Source organism: Tachypleus tridentatus, chromosome 2 (assembly GCF_004210375.1).
Source record: "Tachypleus tridentatus isolate NWPU-2018 chromosome 2, ASM421037v1, whole genome shotgun sequence".
NCBI classification, from domain to species: Eukaryota; Metazoa; Arthropoda; class Merostomata; order Xiphosura; family Limulidae; genus Tachypleus; species Tachypleus tridentatus.
In genome coordinates this window covers 154388623-154410981 of record NC_134826.1, presented here as the reverse complement: position 1 = coordinate 154410981, position 22359 = coordinate 154388623, and the positions used below count along the sequence as shown (strand labels likewise).

The following is a 22359-nucleotide window of genomic DNA, read 5'->3' as shown; positions in this document are numbered from 1 at the left end:
TACATTTTATAAAAACTTAACCAATTCTACTGTATTCAACTGATTCATTTTACATTTTATATTCAACTGATTCATGAAATTGAAAACTGAGCCAAACAATGTCTTCTATTTCAAACTCCTACGTTGTTGGATATTCAACAGGAGACAGTAATTTACTCAATAAACAAGAACACGACCAACTAATACTTTATCACAAGATAACAGCTTGTTTCAGTCGACAAGAGTCTTACAACTTAGTACGTATGGGATAAACACCTTATATTACAATAGTTTTAACCCTAGTACCTTGTCAGGTAGAGTACATGTCGCCACGTCCACCCTAGTACCTTGTCAGATAGAGTACATGTCGCCACGTGCACCCTAGTACCTTGTCAGATAGAGTCCATGTCGCCACGTCCGCTTTATTTGACGGCCCTACATCATAGTTTCCATTGCAAATAACCTGAACAACCTGCTGCATGGTTCTCCACTAACCTAAACAACCTACTTGGTTCTACAATAACCTAAGGAAACGACTTATCTCTCCAGTAATATAGACAACCTACTTAGTTTAGTTCTCCAGTAATATAAATTGTTCTCGGTCTATCTTATTACACTTCCTAATCGTAGCGTCATCATCAAGACATGAAGTTTCTTCTATCCAATGTCTACATTAATTAATTTAGTTTCACTGTTATAAACATAGCTTACGCGTATAACAGTACGTTTACCATTTTTCGAAACTCCGTTAAAGTTTTCTTAATGTTTTTAGAACTTCAACAGCGCATCTAACATTTATTGATCAACAAAAAAGCATAATATTATTTTTTTTTCTCAACACTTAGACTTACAAATACAAAAGCTATTTGTAATTATGAAGTACACCATTAAAACCTACCTTATATACTGAATTACGAATGTGTGTAAAGAAAACTTAGTTAACATTTTGTTCTAATGTGCAGACACATCACTTGAGAATGTTTACTTAAAGACTTCAATACCATTAAAGATATCTTATAGACAGATAGTTGTCCGATGTTGACAGAAGAAAGACTGAAACAGAACATTAACTAAGTTAACAATGGATTCATTGTGGAGAACTGGAAGTTCTATACTGAAGATAAAAACGGTTCTTAAAACTAGATACCGACTTATTACCTTTGACCTTTAACTTCAATAATAAAGATAAAAACGGTTGTTAAACTGGATACCGATTTATTACCTTTGACCTATAAGTTCAATAAAGAAGATAAAGACGTAAAACTAGATACCGAATAATTACCTTTGACCTTTAACTTCAATAATAAAGATAAAGACGGTTGTTAAAACTAGATACCGGCTTATTACCCTTGACCTTTAACTTCAATAATAAAGATAAAAACGGTTGTTAAAACTAGATACCGGCTTATTACCCTTGTCCTTTAACTTCAATAATAAAGATAAAAACGGTTGTTAAAACTAGATACCGGCTTATTACCCTTGTCCTTTAACTTCAATAATAAAGATAAAAACGGTTGTTAAAACTGGATACCGACTTATTACCCTTGACCTTTAACTTCAATAATAAAGATAAAGACGGTTGTTAAAACTGGATACCGACTAATTACCTTTGACCTATAAGTTCAATAAAGAAGATAAAAACACTTTTTTAAATCTCGATACTCACTTATTACCCTTGAAGTTATCTTCAATAATGAACAGAAAGACGTTCGTTAAAACTCGATACCGACTTATCACACTTGACCTTTAAATCAATAAGAAAGGTAAAGATGGTTGCTTAAACTGGATACCTACTTATTACCTTTGACCTTTAACTTCAATGATGAAGATAACAACGGTTGTTAAATCTGGATACCAGCTTCCACCCTTGACTTTAACTTCAATGGTGAAGATAAAGACGGTTCTTAAAACTGGATAGCGATTATCACTCTTTACTTTAACTTCAATGATGAAGATAACAACAGCTGTTAAATCTGGATACCAACTTCCACCCTTGACTTTAACTTCAATAATGAATAGAAAGACGTTCGTTAAAATTGGATACCGACTTATTACCCTTGACCTTTAGGTTCAATAATAAAGATAAAGACGGTAGTTAAAAGTGAATATGGAATTATTTTCCTTGAACTTAACGTCAACAATGAAAATAAAAGCGTTCGGTTAAAACTCGATACCGACTTATTAACCTTGACTTTAACTTCAATAATATGGCCCGGCATGACCAAGCGTGTTAAGGCGGTCGACTCGTAATCCGAGGGTTGCGGGTTCGAATCCCGGTCGCATCAAACATGCTCGCCCTTTCAGCCGTGGGGGCGATATTATGTTACGGTCAATCCCACTATTCGTTGGTAAAAGAGTAGCCCAAGAGTTGGCGGTGGGTGGTGATGACTAGCTGCCTTTCCTCTAGTCTTACACTGCTAAATTAGGGACGGCTAGCGCAGATAGCCCTCAAATAGCTTTGCGCGAAATTCAAAACAACCAACAAACCAACCTCAATAATGAAGATAAAGACAGTTGTTAATATTGGATACTGTCTTATTATTGTTGACTTTTAAAGGTAGGATACGATTCTGCGTTTTCTTAAGACCCTGAAAACTCGAAATATTATCTCTGTAACTATTTTCCAACAAATTCCTCCATCTCCATAGAAAGTACACCAAACCTGATATTTTTCACGGCCTACCTAAAGTACACTAAACGTGGTATTTTTTAAGGCCTACCAAAGTATACACCAAACTGGACACTGTTTCTTCAGGTGTAGGCTCCTGTAATTACTTGTCTGATTTTATCGGTCCTACACTTAAAACTGAATACCTTTAACGAATTCACTATTATCTTTGTTTCAAAAGTTTCTAATATTATGTTTGCCTATCAGTACGTTATGGCCAGTTTTGATGTCGAATCTCTATATACCAATATAATGAAACTTTAAATGTAATCGTAGACCTTGTCTTTCCCATAGACACTGAACAGTATGTTGTTTTCACCTGTAAACAATTCGTGGAACATCTTGTCCTATCCCTTATGTTAAACCATATTCCCTTTAAAATGATGTCACATATCATCTCCACTGGGTCCGACGATAGTAAATAGTTTTTCTATGCTATTATGAATTGAAATTTGTTCCTTACAAACACTGTATTAATGACGCTTTCCTGCTCAATAAAGGCACGATTCCAAGTACCTTTCCTACCTTCATTCCCGACACCCCAATATCATATTCACAATCGAACACGAAAATAATTATTCCTTACCATTCCTAAACGTCGGAATTACCGAAGAAAGTAAACATTTTGAAGCTCAGTTTATCATAGAATAACTTTTATTGGTCTCCAAACATTTTGAAGCTCAGTTTATCACAGAATAACTTTTATTGGTCTCCAAACATTTTGAAGCTCAGTTTATCACAGAATAACTTTTATTGGTCTCTAAACATTTTGAAGCTCAGTTTATCACAGAATAACTTTTATTGGTCTCCAAACATTTTGAAGCTCAGTTTATCACAGAATAACTTTTATTGGTCTCCAAACATTTTGAAGCTCAGTTTATCACAGAATAACTTTTATTGGTCTCTAAACATTTTGAAGCTCAGTTTATCACAGAATAACTTTTATTGGTCTCCAAACATTTTGAAGCTCAGTTTATCACAGAATAACTTTTATTGGTCTCCAAACATTTTGAAGCTCAGTTTATCATAGAATAACTTTTATTGGTCTCCAAACCAAATTCGATATCTTTTCCCGAACTTCTTTAAACGTAATCTGGTTATATGATTGAAAAACATAATTTTTAATCTGTGTTCTAATTATTTTATTTAAATAAACAAAGAACCCTTCTACATAAACTCATGTTCCTACTGATATTCTAACGAACATTAAATAGAATTCCCTAAATAAGAACTTTCATCTGCCAGCTAATGTAAACACCGCACACACCCCCTCTCACTCTCAATTCCTTTAATTGGTTCACAATCTCCACAAATTAAAAAAAAAAAAGCTCTTCCCTAACAAAACTTTCTACCATCCACTTTAGTTTAAAATAATATCCACATTAAACAGTACAAAGATCAAGTAACTAAACTTGTAGGTTCGTGGGTCGTATATAGACGAGGTGTTTACGTACATTGTCAAAATGAAACGTCCCTCACAAGCTAGAGTCTGTGAACATTCAGGAATATCTTACAGAATCAACGTTCCACTGCTTAAACCAAGTCACTAAACTATTAGTTCAAGGTCTGGAACCAAAGGTCGCAATATTTAGTTTCAGGATTTCTCTGTCATCACCACATAGATAAAGACTGCCCAACCCTTAAAGGTTCACAGAGTTGTTTAGATCCAAAATATTCACACTTAACTCAGTTGCTGTGATATAAAAATTGTTTTATTCGCTATTTACTGCTTTTCTGAATAACTATGAAAACTAATGATTATGTTATTATACTTTAATTTTAGTACAAATCATTTTCGTAACACAAATTTTATATTTACATTATGATCCCTCTAGTCTTACACTGCTAAATTAGGGACGGCTAGCGCAGATAGCCCTCGAGTAACTTTGTTGGTGTGATTTAAATGTTATTAATAGAATCACGTAGTGTCTAATGTTGGTGTGATTTAAATGTTATTAATAGAATCACGTAGTGTTTGATGTTGGTGTGATTTAAATGTTATTAGTAGAATCACGTAGTGTCTAATGTTGGTGTAATTTAAATATTATTAATAGAATCACGTAGTGTCTAATGTTGGTGTGATTTAAATGTTATTAATAGAATCACGTAGTGTCTAATGTCGGTGTAAATTAAATGTTATTAGTAGAATCACGTAGTGTCTAATGTTGTTGTAATTTAAATGTTATTAATAGAATCACGTAGTGTCTAATGTTGGTGTGACTTAAATGTTATTAGTAGAATCACGTAGTGTCTAATGTTGGTGTGATTTAAATGTTATTAGTAGAATCACGTAGTGTCTAATGTTGCTGTCTTTTTTAATGTTGCTAATAGAATCACGTACTTTGTCTAATGTGTTAAACCTTACTAATTTAACAATATGTTAGGAAAGTTGGTTGCAGTGTGGACTTTGTTTTTTGTATTGGACGCAATGGCCTAGAAACTTCATTAGTTAAACATACGAAACCTAATAGGTTTTGTCATGCATGTTTCGCCGATAAATTATTCATGTTAGTATTGTGTCTTACGTTCCTACATTTGGTATTTAACATCAGAGAAATTCGTTACGTCTATACAATTGCTAGTGATTGTTACACGACTCGAGGGTTTTGGAGGACTTACGGTATCTTATTAAGGTCTACTTTTGCTTAAATCTATGGTATGTTTTTGCTCATATATATATATATATATATACTTTGTCTTATTTTAAAGCTTTACAGATCACGTTATTTTGTGTATGTTCATACGTTAATGTTATATGGTGTACTGTTTCTGTATGTTCTTAATTTAATGATGTGTGATATACTGTTTCTATATGTTCATACGTTATGTGGTGTACTGTTTTTTGTATGTTCTTACCTTACTGATTTATGATTTATTTTACATTATGTTATCTATACATTTCTCTTATAAACAGGTGATATAACTTTCTTCATATTTCAACAGTTTTTTCTTAACTTTCAATTACTGAATCTAAGTTCAGTACATACACTTAATGTTTCTCTGAATCCAGTAATACATTATCAACTTATATATTATAAGTAGCAAAATCGAATATTTCATTAAATCTAAAAATGTAGAAGCACCTGTTACTTTAAATAATTTAATATGTCTCAGTACCCTCTCTGAAGCACCTATTACTTTAAATAATTTAATACGTCTCAGTACCCTCTCTGAAGCACCTATTACTTTAAATAATTTAATACATGTCCCAGTACCCTCTCTGAAGCACCTGTTACTTTAAATAATTTAATACATGTCTCAGTACCCTCTCTGAAGCACCTGTTACTTTAAATAATTTAATACATGTCTCAGTACCCTCTCTGAAGCACCTGTTACTTTAAATAATTTAATACACGTCTCAGTACCCTCTCTGAAGCACCTATTACTTTAAATAATTTAATACATGTCCCAGTACCCTCTCTGAAGCACCTGTTACTTTAAATAATTTAATACATGTCTCAGTACCCTCTCTGAAGCACCTGTTACTTTAAATAATTTAATACATGTCTCAGTACCCTCTCTGAAGCACCTGTTACTTTAAATAATTTAATACACGTCTCAGTACCCTCTCTGAAGCACCTATTACTTTAAATAATTTAATACATGTCCCAGTACCCTCTCTGAAGCACCTGTTACTTTAAATAATTGAATACATGTCTCAGTACCCTCTCTGAAGCACCTATTACTTTAAATAATTTAATACATGTCCCAGTACCCTCTCTGAAGCATTTGTTACTTTAAATAATTTAATACATGTCTCAGTACCCTCTCTGAAGCACCTATTACTTTAAATAATTTAATACATGTCCCAGTACCCTCTCTGAAGCACCTGTTACTTTAAATAATTTAATACATGTCTCAGTACCCTCTCTGAAGCACCTGTTACTTTAAATAATTTAATACATGTCTCAGTACCCTCTCTGAAGCACCTGTTACTTTAAATAATTTAATACATGTCTCAGCACCCTCTCTGAAGCACCTGTTACTTTAAATAATTTAATATGTCTCAGTACCCTCTCTGAAGCACCTATTACTTTAAATAATTTAATACATGTCCCAGTACCCTCTCTGAAGCATTTGTTACTTTAAATAATTTAATACATGTCTCAGTACCCTCTCTGAAGCACCTGTTACTTTAAATAATTTAATACATGTCTTAGTACCCTTTCTGAAGCACCTGTTACTTTAAATAATCTAATACATGTCTCAGTACCCTCTGAAGCACCTGTTACTTTAAATAATTTAATACATATCTTAGTACCCTCTCTGAAGCACCTGTTACTTTAAATAATTTAATACATCTCAGTACCCTCTCTGAAGCTCTTGTTACTTTAAATAATTTAATACGTCTTAGTACCCTCTCTGAAGCACCTGTTACTTTAAATAATTCAATACATGTCTCAGTACCCTCTCTGAAGCACCTGTTACTTTAAATAATTGAATACATGTCTCAGTACCCTCTGAAGCACCTGTTACTTTAAATAATTTAATACATGTCTTAGTACCCTCTCTGAAGCACCTGTTACTTTAAATAATTTAATACATCTCAGTACCCTCTCTGAAGCTCTTGTTACTTTAAATAATTTAATACGTCTTAGTACCCTCTCTGAAGCACCTGTTACTTTAAATAATTCAATACATGTCTCAGCACCCTCTCTGAAGCACCTGTTACTTTAAATAATTGAATACATGTCCCAGTACCCTCTCTGAAGCACCTGTTACTTTAAATAATTGAATACATGTCTCAGTATCCTCTCTGAAGCACCTGTTACTTTAAATAGTTTAATACATGTCTCAGTACCCTCTCTGAAGCACCTGTTACTTTAAATAATTTAATACATGTCTCAGTACCCTCTCTGAAGCACCTGTTACTTTAAATAATTTAATACACGTCTCAGTACCCTCTCTGAAGCACCTATTACTTTAAATAATTTAATACGTCTTAGTACCCTCTCTGAAGCACCTGTTACTTTAAATAATTCAATACATGTCTCAGTACCCTCTCTGAAGCACCTGTTACTTTAAATAATTTAATACATGTCTCAGTACCCTCTGAAGCACCTGTTACTTTAAATAATTTAATACATGTCTCAGTACCCTCTGAAGCACCTGTTACTTTAAATAATTTAATACATGTCTCAATACCTTCTCTGAAGCACCTGTTACTTTAAATAATTTAATTCGTCTCAGTACCCTCTCTGAAGTACCTGTTACTTTAAATAATTTAATACATGTCTCAGTACTCTCTCTGAAGCACCTGTTACTTTAAATAATTTAATACGTCTCAGTACCCTCTCTGAAGCACCTGTTACTTTAAATAATTTAATATATGTCTCAGTACCCTCTCTGGAGCACCTGTTACTTTAAATAGTTTAATACATGTCTCAGTACCCTCTCTGAAGCACCTGTTACTTTAAATAATTTAATACATGTCTCAGTACCCTCTCTGAAGCACCTGTTACTTTAAATAATTTAATACATGTCTTAGTACCCTCTCTGAAGCACCTGTTACTTTAAATAATTTAATACATGTCTCAGTACCCTCTCTGAAGCACCTATTACTTTAAATAATTTAATACATGTCCCAGTACCCTCTCTGAAGCATTTGTTACTTTAAATAATTTAATACATGTCTCAGTACCCTCTCTGAAGCACCTTTCACTTTAAATAATTTAATACATGTCCCAGTACCCTCTCTGAAGCACCTGTTACTTTAAATAATTTAATACATGTCTCAGTACCCTCTCTGAAGCACCTATTACTTTAAATAATTTAATACATGTCCCAGTACCCTCTCTGGAGCACCTGTTACTTTAAATAGTTTAATACATATCTCAGTACCCTCTCTTATGATAATGATGAACTGTCTGAAGACAGATGCTACTTTGTTTTCTTACTGCTATCTCTGTCTCTTTGTCTAAGCTCATCTTCATTCACTCTGAGCATGTTGTTATGATGCCAGGTGAACGTGCTGCCATATAGATTTGATGTTCATGAACTCTGAATATCCTGTAAAGTACCCTTCTCACAGCAATGAAGTAGATCTGAGTAATCATTATACCAAACACTTTAGCTGGATGGTGCAGAGAGAAGATCATATGCAAAATGCCAGAAAGATGAACTTCAAAGAGGATCAATCATCTGTAGTACATTTGTAGTAAAGTTTGTTGCTGTATAGGTTTCTGTCTTGTCCAAGCACCCTGCTTAGCCCAGCCAACTGCTGTGGCTAGTCTCATTTTCTTCTCAGTTTATCTAATCTTCTGACAAACTAACTCACATTGCTCTTGGTCATCAGCAGATGACCACCATTTATGACTTGACCATTCCCATACTCTAGTGCCCCGTAACAATCTCCTGGTGCCTAAGTTTGAACTATGCCTATTGCACCACTTTCTCAGCAGTTCACTTTATATCAGATCTTAGAGTCATGAAGAATCGTGCTTTTGATACCTTGAACACCTCTGCAAGAAACCTCGCTAACAACACCAACTTCATGTGGCTGCTGTGTAATGCAATATTGTTCAAATAAACAGAAACATACTGTTAACTTACCTGGAAAACAACATTTATCAGTTACTTTCAGACTATCCGCCACTAGTTTAGTTGCCTCCTGAGCCATCTTGGTGTTTTTCAATTCCTCAGTATCCCACCATCCAAAGCTTTTTACAGGCCGGTTTTGGACTGATGAAATTTCTTTGCCATACAGCAAAAAATGGGTGTTAACAGCTTTAACTTTCTTAAGATCAAACTGCGTAACTCAGTGGGTTTATACTTCACCCTTTCCCAGTCCATAATATCTTCAAGCTTACATAAGACTGTTATTCTTGAGTAAGGTCCTGTCATCTATATATACCTGTATTGGTGGAAGTTATTCTCCTCCATGGAAAGCTATCGCTGAGCCAGCCTTCTCAACAGCTCTGATGACGACTTTTATTACAAGGACAAACAGGAGATATTGTATATACCACTGGGATACCACATTCAAAGTTTACCTATCTGGTTGTATACTCTTGGTTTAAAAACTGTATTTCAGAGTCCATGTAGTACCCTGTAATGAAAATGTTCACATTATCATGAATTCAGAAGACATCCATAACATACTTAATCAATGCATGCAGTACAGGACGATATAAACTGGCAAGATCAAGCCACACCTCTCTCTTCACTGCTGCTTTGCTTCCTGAATGGTGTGCCATATAAATATCTTATGCTCCAAACACTTTTTAAGGCATAGTATTCCTGCCTTCTTATGATACAAACGCTTTTAAGGCCTTGTATCCTGCCTTCTTGTACTACAAACACTTTTAAAGACCTGGTATCTTTGCCTTCCTATGGTAAAAACAATTTTTAAGTTCTGGTGCCCCTGCCGTCTTATACTATAAACACTTTTAATGACCTGGTATCCCTGTCTTCTTGTGCTCCAAACACTTTTTAAGGCCTGATATCCTTGCCTTCTTTTGCTACAAACACTTTTTAAGGCCTGGTATCCCTGTCATCTTGTGCTAGAAACACTTTTTAAGACCTGGTATTCCTGTCTTCTAGTGCTACAAACACTTTTTAAGGCCTGGTATCCCTGCTTTCTGAACACAAACGTTAATCAGGCTATTCTCTAATGGTAGATATTTCTTCTTCTGTTATCTTTCCATATCCTGCAGCGAAATTTTGCGAATTTGGTTGAACTTTGCCCCCATTGGCACAGAGGTATGTCTGTGAATTTACATTAGAAAAAGGGTTTCGATACTCATGGTGGGCAGAGTACAGACAGCCCATTCTGTAGCTTTGTGCTCAACTACAAGCAAACAAAAAATCCTTCTTACTTTACAGCTCTTCAGTTTAATTCCACGAAGATGGACACCCCAACTTCCAGAGAAATTTCAAAAAAGTCCACTACACTTCTGGTACGGTAGTCCATTTGAGCGTGGGGTAGAAGCTGCTCAGGACATTTAGCTGTAAGTAATTCAGTATGTTCAAGTGGCTTCTAACCGCCTCAGACTTAAACACTAACTTTCATTGTAACGATTAGAGGAACCACATGGAAACACAAATGAAGCATGAACTTACTATTCCTTACATAATATATTATATACTATCATTATTTCGTAACTTGACATAGTTTTACTAACCAGGCCTACTTCTCTTCGAAACAAGTAAACAAAACAATAATAATTAGTGTGACGTAACTTGATACCGGTTACACCTGTTGTTTCTTGAACTTATCTCACTTGATCACAGTTCATTTTACAAGCATCAAAGAATTAACGAGGTGTCTTTCAACACATGCTATATAGAAGTGGTACTAAAACAGGTATTTATTTAATCCATATATAGCTTTTTAATGTTTAAGTCATGTACGTTTCTCGTGAACTTGCTATTTTGTTCTCCAGTTAACCTACCTATAGGCCACATGTCCATACCTTACAACGTATAGAAACATGTTATAGGTCAATATTTATCTTGTGACTTGTAAACCTAATCCTATTTCAATGTTTGTCTTGTGAATTGTTAAAGAATCATATGCAATGCGTTGAAACTTAAACTGAATCATGGCTTTTAAACAGAATGATGTGTTAGTGTTTGTCATGCGACTTGTTAATAAAATTATGTGTCAGTATTTGTTTTGTTGTTTCTAAACAGAATAATGTCTTCTGACGTGTGAACAGCATCATTTGTTGATTATTGTCTTCTGGTTTGTGAACATAATCATATATGTCAATGTATGTCTTGTGAGGATGCCACGTGAATCTAGTAAGTATAATAGCGTAATGTAAGAATGTGCGCTGAACATTTCTCTTGTGAGGATGCCACGTGAATCTCGTAAACATAATAGCGTAATGTAAGAATGTGCGCTGAACGTTTGTCTTGTGAGGATGCCACCTGAATCTAGTAAGTATAATAGCTTAATGTAAGAATGTGTCAACGTTTGTCTTGTGAGGATGCCACCTGAATCTAGTAAGTATAATAGCTTAATGTAAGAATGTGTCAACGTTTGTCTTGTGAGGATGCCACCTGAATCTAGTAAGTATAATAGCGTAATGTAAGAATGTGTCAACGTTTGTCTTGTGAGGATACCACGTGAACCTAGTAAGTATAATAGCGTAATGTGAGAATGTGCGCTGAACGTTTGTCTTGTGAGGATGCCACCTGAATATAGTAAGTATAATAGCGTAATGTAAGAATGTGTCAACGTTTGTCTTGTGAGGATGTTACGTGAATCTAGTAAGAATAATAGCGTAATGTAAGAATGTGCGCCAAACGTTTCTAATTACTTGATCGTTCCACTCATGTGAAACAACTCCAAACCAACTGCTCCGATTCAATCTTTTATATTGTTTTGTTTTGTAGATTTTGTTCCATTATCTGAGTTAATTTTGTTTACATCATTGGATTTGCTTTTCCAGACAATGAAGACAACATCAGGATAAAAGAAATTATGGGATGTGCAGGGTCAGCAATCCGTTATCCTAACTCTAGGGCTGTGCAGAAGTTCGAGACAATGTCAGCCATTGAAAGAAGTATGTCTTACCTAAGTATATTACCTGTTGTCTTACCTAAGTATATTACCTGTTGTCTTACCTAAGTATATTACCTGTTGTCTTACCTAAGTATATTACCTGTTTTCTTACCTAAGTATATTACCTGTTGTCTTACCTAAGTATATTACCTGTTTTCTTACCTAAGTATATTACCTGTTTCTCTGTACTGGTATTTAGTATATAATGGAAAACCAGCGATCTAATGGTAGAGGATGTATAAGATATTATTAAAAATCAGCATTCTGCCATTGTGGTGGAAGACCTGTTTGTCTAGTTTTTACCCTTAACCAAGTTAATACCATCGTAGTGGAAGACCTGTTTCTATAGTTTTACCTCTGTAATACTTAACCAAGTTAATACTATTGTGGTGGAAGACCTACTGCTGTAGTTTTACCTTTTTACACTTAACCAAGTTAATACCATCGTGGTGGAAAACCTGTTGCTTTAGTTTTACCTCTGTAATACTTAACCAAGTTAATACCATTGTGGTGGAAGACCTACTGCTGTAGTTTTACCTTTTTTCACTTAACCAAGTTAATACCATCGTGGTGGAAAATCTGTTGCTTTAGTTTTACCTTTGTTACACGTAACCAAGTTAATACCATTGTGGTGGAAGACCTGTTGCTTTAGTTTTTCCATTATTACACTTAGCCAAGTTAATACCATTGTGATGGAAGACCTGTTGCTTTAGTTTTACCCTTATTACACTTAACCAAGTTAATAACATTGTGATGGAAGACCTGTTGCTTTAGTTTTACCCTTATTACACTTAACCAAGTTAATAACATTGTGGTGGAAGACCTGTTGCTTTAGTTTTTCCATTATTACACTTAGCCAAGTTAATAACATTGTGATGGAAGACCTGTTGCTTTAGTTTTACCCTTATTACACTTAACCAAGTTAATAACATTGTGGTGGAAGACCTGTTACTTTACTTTTATCTTTGCTACATTTAACCAAGTTAATATCATTAACATTATTTTTATAAAATATAAAGTATACGGATTTACAATGCTAAAATCAGAGGTTCGATTTCCCTCGGTGGACACAGTAGATAGCCCGATGTGGCTTTCTAAAAAAATAATTTGTTTATATATTTATCTTATAAATATCAACCGAGAAAAACAGAAAAAAGTATTTATATATTCATTATTAAACCAAACTCATTACATCTGTCATCATCTCGCTTCATATACTGTTTAATTGTTTACTGACATGCATGCGCTAGTGTTCCGACGGTAAGGGCCCAGCATGGCCAGGTAGGTTAAGGCGTTCGACTCGTAATCTGAGGGTCTCGGTTTCGAATCCCCGTCACACCAAACATGCTCGCTTTGTCAACCGTGGGGGCATTATAATGTAATGTTCAATCACACTATTCGTTGGTAAAAGAGTAGCCCAAGAGTTGGTAGTGAGCGGTGATGACTAGCTGCCTTCCCTCTAGTCTTAATTGCTGAATTAAGGACGGCTAGCTTTAATCGATTCCTTGTTTTCTGTGCTATACAACGTTTATATTGCTCTCAGAATATTTATGTCCCTGGTGTCTCCAGGGTCCCTAGTTTTACATTAACTAAACGAATTCGCCTATCGGACAAACTTCTTAGAAACCAGTATTTAGATACTATTGTAACGGATTACATACGATTTAAAGAATATAATTTCAGAATTTTTTTACTATAATATTTTATCTTTGTATGAACCCAGTGGCTTCAAGAAAAAAGTCCTTTAGGTTTCTCTTGTAATTACTATTCCTTGCAAGGTTTGTAGTATTCATTTCATTTGGACATTAGGTTTGATACTTATGTTGGTTTATTCTAACACTACAGTTTAATAATGTGATGTCAGCTGTTATTACATGTAAATAAACTCCTAAAAGGTAAGTGAAATAAAAAATGAAAATTACTTCTTCATGAGATCTTCTTTGTTTTTGGCGCAAAGTTATACGAGGGCTATCTGCGCAAGCCGTCCCTAATTTTGCAGCGTAAGATTAGAGGGAAGGCAGCTAGTCATCAACACTCACCGCCGCCAACTCTTAGGCTATTCTTTTACTACCAAATAGTGGGATTGACCGTCACATTTTTAACGTTCCCATGGCTTAAACGGCGAGCATATTTAGTGTTACAGGGATTCGAATTTGCCACCCTCGGATTATGAGCCGAACGCCTTAACCACCTGGCTATGCTGAGTCACTTGAGATCTTCACTAGAAACGTGATTTATGTAATATCTTAACGTTTAGTGTTGCGTGGGAAGTATTATTAGCATGTTGATTAGAAAGTATTCTTTTTACACAAATTGTCTAATAACATGTAAATATATCTTCTTTAGAAGTAGCTAGCTGTCAAAAAACTCGTCTAAAACTAGTTACTTACACACATAGCAGTAAAGTTAGAGAAAAACAGCTTTTAATAATCTATATAATAATATTTTTTTCAGCCAGAGTTTTACAAATTATGATTCCGTATTAAAATTAGAAAACATGTACCTTCTAATAAATACTAAAGTATTTTCTATAACAATGATTGCTCTGCTACATAACTCAGTGAACGATGGTTATTAACAAACATAGAGTTATGTGGACAAAGTATACTTATATTGGCCCTGTACTTGGAATATCGTTATAATGTAGTATGTAAACAACTGTATACTAATATAGGCCCGATGTAAAAATGGGCAAATTTGCACATTTTCATTTACATAAGGTCTGAATAAAACAACATATGGATCAAGATTTACATGTGTTTATACTAAAGTTATATAAAAATGTTTAGAAGTGAGTATTTTTTCGTGATTTGCGACTGTAATGTAAATCACTTTCACGTATCAGTCCCCAAATATAATCTCACATCATGGTTTCGTTATATGCTCTCAGGTCACAAAAGCAAAGTTTTAAGAGAAAAATAGGTCTTTTCCACTTACTTTAGGCATAAGCAATTGGGAAATAACACTTTTTGTCCAGGAACAAGAAAAAGTAAAAATTTTGTTATATAGTGTAATTCTAAAGTGATTTGGCAAAATTACAAAAACGAGCCGTATCATATAAAAACCCGTTTGATTACAAGGACGAATCGTATCATATAAAAACCCGTTTGATTACAAGGACGAACCGTATCATATAAAAACCCGTTTGATTACAAAAACGAACCGTATCATATAAAACAGTTCGATTACAAGAACGAACCATGGATACGATGAAAAAACTTCATATTAATACACAAACATTGCTTTGTTCTAATTTAGAAGCTTCGACCTGTTCTGTAAGTTTCTGAAATTGTGTTAAAACGGCCGTAATTACATTTCTACATGAATTGTACCATTCAGAGAAGAGACGTTTTAACCATCCTAAAGGTTAGGGTTACTGTAATCCGTGAAGCTATGTCGTATTTCACAACAAACTTGTTACGACAAACCGTAATGTTGTTTTGTGATAAGCCTTTGTTATATAAGCAGCAACGTGCTTACTTTTGCAGTTCTCAGTATACAAATAGCATCATTAGTGTAGAACTAGCATAATAAACAATAAAACTAGGCTTGTTAGATATACAAATAGTTTGGTTTGTTTTGTTTTGAATTTCGTGCAAAGCTACACAAGGGCTATCAGCGCTAGCAGTGTAAGGCTAGAGGGAAGGCAGCTAGTCATCACCACCCACCACCAACTCTTGGGCTACTCTTTTACTAATGAATAGTGGGATTGACCGTAACATTATAACGCCCCCATGGCTAAAAGGGTGAGCATGTTTGTTGTGACGGGGATTCAAACCAGCGACCCTCGGATAACGAGTCGAGTGCCTTAACCACCTGGCCATGTCGGGCCTATTTATACAAATAGCATCATTAGTGTAGAACTAACAGTATTAACAATAAAACTACCTTTGCTGAATATAACAATAGCATCAATATACATGTGAGACCCTGATCTCTATAACTACATTCATTAACATCGATGTTGGTTTCAGTTTCTTGTTTCTTCGCTTTTTTACATCTTGGATAAAATATTTTTCATCAACTGTTTAGTGAATAAGAAGACATTGTATGATATTACTTGCTTAGAGCATCGTTTTTGAAAAGAATGTTCTTTTGGTGTTAAGAAATAGGCTATCTCTGCTGTGCCTACTATGGCTAATGAAACTAGGCTTCAGCATTTTAAATGTACAAACTTAACACTGAGCAAAATGAGAAGGTGAAGCCTAGTTTTAGTGATTCTTCACATGTTTACAAAGATCTAGATGAGAAATGTATCAGCGCAGCTAATAAACTTTCAACAACGAATTAAGTAAATAGGAAATTGTGTAAAACTTAGTGTTTATATGAGAAACAACATTAATCATTGACTTCAGTAATTATACAGTTAATAATATGTACATAAGCCTATGTTAGTAAGTATAAAACAAAAAAAAAACAATGTCAGTAGATACAAGTGTAACGATATGAAACTCACGGATTCATGGAAAATGCATCGCTCTTAAAACATACACTGTCCGTACTAGTTGATCATGTAACTACACTGTCAGTACTAGGTGATCATGTTATCACACTGTCAGTTTAAGTTGATCATGTTATTACACTGTCAGTAATAATTGATCACGTTATCACACTGTCAGTACTAGTTGAGCACGTTATCACACTGTCAGTACTAGTTGAGCACGTTATCACACTGTCAGTACTAGTTGAGCACGTTATCACACTGTCAGTACTAGTTGATCACGTTATCACACTGTCAGTACTAGTTGATCACGTTATAACACTGTCAGTACTACTTGATCACGTTATCGCACTGTCAGTACTACTTGATCACGTTATTACACTGTCAGTACTAGTTGATCACGTTATCACACTGTCAGTACTAATTAATCATGTTATTACACTGTCAGTACTATTTGATCACGTTATTACACTGTCAGTAGTAGTTGATCACGTTATCACACTGTCAGTACTAATTAATCACGTTATTACACTGTCAGTACTATTTGATCACGTTATTACACTGTCAGTAGTAGTTGATCACGTTATCACACTGTCAGTACTAATTAATCATGTTATTACACTGTCAGTACTATTTGATCACGTTATTACACTGTCAGTAGTAGTTGATCACGTTATCACACTGTCAGTACTAATTAATCATGTTATTACACTGTCAGTACTATTTGATCACGTTATTACACTGTCAGTAGTAGTTGATCATGCTATTACAATGTCAATAATAATTGATCACGTTATTACACTGTCAGTAGTAGTTGATCATGTTATTACACTGTCAGTAATAATTGATCACGTTATTACACTGTCAGTACTAGTTGACCACGTTATCACACTGTCACTACTAGTTGATCACGTTATTATACTGTCAGTACTAGTTGATCACGTTATCACACTGTCAGTACTAGTTGATCACGTTAACACACTGTCTGTACTAGTTGATCACGTATTTACACTGTTAGCAGTAGTTGTGCTCTAATATTGCAGGCATATCAAACAAATACCTTGTGATATTTTCCACAAAAGCATTATTATTTTCAGCTTTAAGTATTTTTCTTTAATAATATTATAGCCATCAAAGCAGCGTTGCTAATACAACGCTGGTATCGACGGTACCGTGCAAGACTTGAAATCAGACGTCGGTGCTACTGGACTATTTTCCAGTCTCTTGAATATGCCGGAGAACAGGATCAAATCAGAGTAAGTTGTTAGGCAGGGACGAAGTTATAGTACATGAAACAACTGTTTGTTCTTAAGTGTATATCTCGTTAAAAGTCAAAATATGTTAAAGTATTTTTCTACTTCTTATATATACATCAGGGAACAGTTTTTAAATAAACTATATCATTGGTCTCTGAATATCTTGATACAGTTTCTATCTTTGGTCTTTTGAATATCTTGATGTGGTTTATATCAGTGGTCTTCTAATTGACTTGGTGTGGTTTATATTTTTGGTCTTCTAAATGTCTTGATATGGTTTATATCATCGGTCTTTGGATATTTTGATATGGTTTATATTAGTGGTTTTCTGAATGTCTTGATGTGGTTTATACCGGTGGGCTTCTGAATGTCTTGATGTGGTTTATTTCAGTGATCTTCTGAATGTCTTGAGGTGGTTTATTTCGGTGCTCTTCTGAATGTCGTGATGTGTTTTATTTCAGTGGTCTCCTCAGTGTCTTGGTGTGATTTATTTCAGTAGTCTTCTGAATGTCTTGATGTGCTTTATGTCGTTAATGTTTTGAATGTCTTGATGTGATTTATATCATTGGTTTTCTGAATATCGTGATGTGGTTTATACATTGAGCTTTTGAATGTCTTTATGTGGTTTATATCATCGGTCTTTGGATATTTTGATATGGTTTATATTAGAGGTTTTCTGAATGTCTTGAGGTGGTTTATTAAAGTGTTCTTCTGAATGTCTTGATGTGTTTTATTTCAGTGGTCTCCTCAATGTATTGGTGTGATTTATTTCAGTGGTCTTCTGAATGTCTTGATGTGGTTTATACCATTGGTCTTTTGAATGTCTTGATGTAATTTTTAGTGATCCTCTAAATGGCTTAAGTGATTTATATCAGTAGTCTTCTGAATATTTTGATGTGGTTTATATGATTGGTTCTTGAAGTGTCTATCTTTTGAATGTCTTGAAGTTGTTATTATCGGTTGTCTTGTGAATGAATGTCCTAAGTGGTTTGTATCAGTTCTCATTGTAAACAGCTTGGTTATTATTAGCTAGTGCGTTAACATTACTGTATGTTGTTCTATTTTGTAATTTGTTTGTTATATGGGAGAGGATACTGTAATATTTAAAGGAGAACACACGGTGTTTCTATCGGACCACTCAGTTTATTGCTAAGAATAATTATTCTGTTTGTTCCAGATCACCGTTATGTTAAAACTTGTTATGACGCATTTTTCATGTGAAATAACTTATATTCTTGTCCTTATTTATTGTGATATTGTCTATACTTAGCTGTTCCATTTATTTACTTGTTTTTTCAGCTGTATAGCTTCTTTACTGATCTCATGACTCACATAGCCTGTGATAAATCTTCTTTTTCAAACTCCATAGCCAGCTCTCTAAGAGGTACGCGTTTTCAACAAGAAATTTTATTAATTCAAAGTACACGTTTTCCTACAAGATATGTTATTGATTAAAGGTGTTTTTCTACAACATACTGTATTAATTAAAGGTTTTCGCCTTTCTATGAGATATTTTATTGATTAAATATACATGTTTCCACCAGATACTTTATTGATTAAATGTACGTGTTTTAAACAAGATATTTTATGAATTAAAGGTGTATGTTTTTTTACAAAATTCATTATTAATTTTAAAAGTACGCGTTTTTGTATAAGATACTTTATTAATTAAAGATACGCGTTTCTCCTTGGAAAGCTAGCTTGCTAAAGTTCTGTATCGTTTAAAACTAACTCCATAAAGCAAACATTCGCTTACAGGATAAAATATTTAACGTCTAAAATAATAATTATATAAAATTTCAAATAGTCTCATTTGGTTACATTTTAATATTATCCAATGAAACTATAAACAAACGGATATACAGATTGAAACATTTTCTAGGTAGGCCTCGTATTCTATCGGAAATTGAAGAAGAGGACAGAGAACTTTGGAAGGAAACAAACCCTAATTTGGTACCCGTAGAGTCAACTTATGAGGGTCCTCACATCCGCCTTCCTCTTACGGCAGATCAAGTAACTTTACTCATCAATTCCTTCAGAAAACGGAAAGTACGTTTTCTTCTACTTCGTTAGATAAAAGGACAATGTAATTCAATATTAAAAACTTCGTTCATTTAGTAAACAAAGTTTATTTTGTTGAAGTATAAAACTTTGTTGATATAACTTTTTCACACCTTCAAATAGAAGTGTTCTTTATCCTACTTATAAACGATAGCCTCCTCCGGGATGAATAACTTAACCAATAAAGTATTGTAAACGTAGTGTGTTTCATCATGGCAAATTTTGTGCTAACACATACAAACTAAACCACAGATTGTTGTAAATGTGTTGTTTAAAATAAAACAAAATAATCTAAATAACACAGATGATCTCAGAAATATTTCTTGTAGTTACTACATGCCCACTATGTTTTGACGTTATTGCACGAGGCTAGGAAGATACTACGCTGTAAGCCTAACATAAATATTGCTCACACGACTCTATCAAGACACATCACAATTTGTGGGGACCTTCATGGGAAACTCGACGATCTTCTTACAATATTTTACAAAGTAAGCAATACGAACTTTTATTATTTTCACTTTTTAATATTATCTTTAAGCTTTTAAAGTTTTCAGGATACACCAGAGTGTAAACATACTCTATTAAGAGAAACAGCCTGTAACCTGAAAAAATATGCAGTTTACAGTATCTCTTATGGTATTTGCAATAAAATATTAATTGGTTAAAATGAGATACCTAAAAGGGTATTCTTTGGAATATTTCCGTGATGGACGAGATTGATAGAAGTGTAGTTACAGCACATTTTAATAATAAGTCTTGGTGCCTCAGTGCAATCACACCTTTAGGATTAAAGTAGAAAGAAAATGCCTGGACAGGAAATATGAATCCCTTCTCATCAGACCTGAAAAAGTTTTCAGCCAACACAGATAGAAGGTTGCCACTTTAACATTTAAATGGTGGATTTATGTATGTGTGTGTGTTTTGTTTTAATTACATTTACCGTTTGCATGTACGTATTTTATTTTTGATATTAAATGAATAATTTATTCACCATGAATCTTCTTGTGGCAGACGGCAGCACTGCCTGTGTAGAGGTTATTCATCGATAATGTTTTTCAGTAACTTATCTATAAGATATCAGATCTATACGATACTATACAGCAGTGGTGCACAAACTTTTTGAGTCAGAGGCCACAAACAGACTTCTCGTAACCGTTGGGGACCACAAAAAAGTGAAGATTAAAATATTCCCACAGTTGTTTCACACAGATGGACATCACATTTAAGAACACACAAATAACGATTACATCAAAGAGTTTACACATTATTCTAAGAAATGTTATGATACGTCAACTGTCACAAAGTCAGTGCGATGGATGTTGCTGCATGTCATCTACGAGCTTAGAAATGTCCGGCTTGTTGTTTGACGTTGAAAGACACAAGACTGCCTCCAGATGATCATCAGTCAGCTGATTGCGAGTGTTGTTTTTGTTCAGTTTCAAATGTGAGAAAGCCTGTTCGCAGCAGTACGTGCTTCCAAACATGCTGGTGTGGACAAGTGCATTCTCTTTCAAATTAGCAAATGTATCAGGCAACGTTTTGTAGAAGTCAAGCATACTGTTTTCTCAGTAAATAGTATGCAGTTCATCAGATGCCTGGAGATCAGTGAGTTCGAGCTGATATTCTGCTGACAAGTCATCCACTGACACACTGAACGGATCAGCAAAAGGTTTCATCAACAATCTGCATTGGTTAAAGTCATGAAACTGTGAGTTGAAGGATTGAATCAAGGTATCTAGCTTCCCAACATAAACTTGTGTGTCAATGTCCTGATTCTTCTACGGCTGTGACTGAAAAGTGGGAAAGTGCACGAAGTTACCTGATGCTGCTTGCTGCCGGAACAACTACAACTTTGTCCTCAAAGTTGAGATGTTATTTGTAAGCTGACAGACAAGGTGATTTTTGCCTTGAAACTTCAAATTCAGATCATTCAAGTGTTGTGTCATGTCGACCAGAAAGGTCAAATCAGCTTGCCATGCTGGATCAGTCATGGAAATCACTTCTGTGTCTTTGTTCTTGCTTCTGAGGAATTCTATTACCTCATCAGTCAACTCCCAGAATCTTCTGAGCATCTTCCCTCGACTCAGTCGGCGTACTTCACAGTGACACACAAAGTCACCATAGTCTGAATCAATTTTTTCAAGAAGACTTCGAAACTGACGGTGATTGAGCCCTCGTGATATGATGAAATTAATGGTTATCGTCACTAATGCCATCAGTGCCTGAAAACAAAGTTATTTACTGCACAGGTTCTGCTGGTGAATAATACAGTGCAACTTCACCAACTGTCTGTTCTGCTTTCCTCGATGCTTCATCAACAGTGCTACGAGCCCGCTACTTTCTCTGGTCATGGCTGGTGCTCCATCAGTTGTCACACTTACCAGTTTCGTGAAATCCAATGAAACACTACTACACAGTCGTACTGTCTCCTCGAATAGAG

The 22359-nt window shown here is 34.6% G+C and overlaps 1 protein-coding gene across 7 annotated transcripts in view; it reads left to right on the top strand.

The window, feature by feature from the left end:
• The window catches only part of LOC143245401 (serine/threonine-protein phosphatase with EF-hands pef-1-like), a 47200-nt gene that overhangs the window by 4003 nt on the left and 20838 nt on the right, over positions 1-22359 (top strand). For 2 of the 7 annotated variants that reach the window (XM_076491697.1, XM_076491700.1), the window contains exons 2-6: positions 12046-12159; positions 17728-17855; positions 19155-19239; positions 19738-19904; positions 20246-20407. In XM_076491697.1, coding sequence (XP_076347812.1) covers positions 12078-12159; positions 17728-17855; positions 19155-19239; positions 19738-19904; positions 20246-20407 — 624 coding nt within the window. In that variant the 5' untranslated portion in view covers positions 12046-12077. Of the gene's footprint in view, positions 1-4165; positions 4294-5177; positions 5304-10877; positions 10953-12045; positions 12160-17727; positions 17856-19154; positions 19240-19737; positions 19905-20245; positions 20408-22359 lie in introns of those variants that run through there. The other 5 variants (XM_076491698.1, XM_076491699.1, XM_076491701.1 and 2 more) reach the window with 5 other exon arrangements.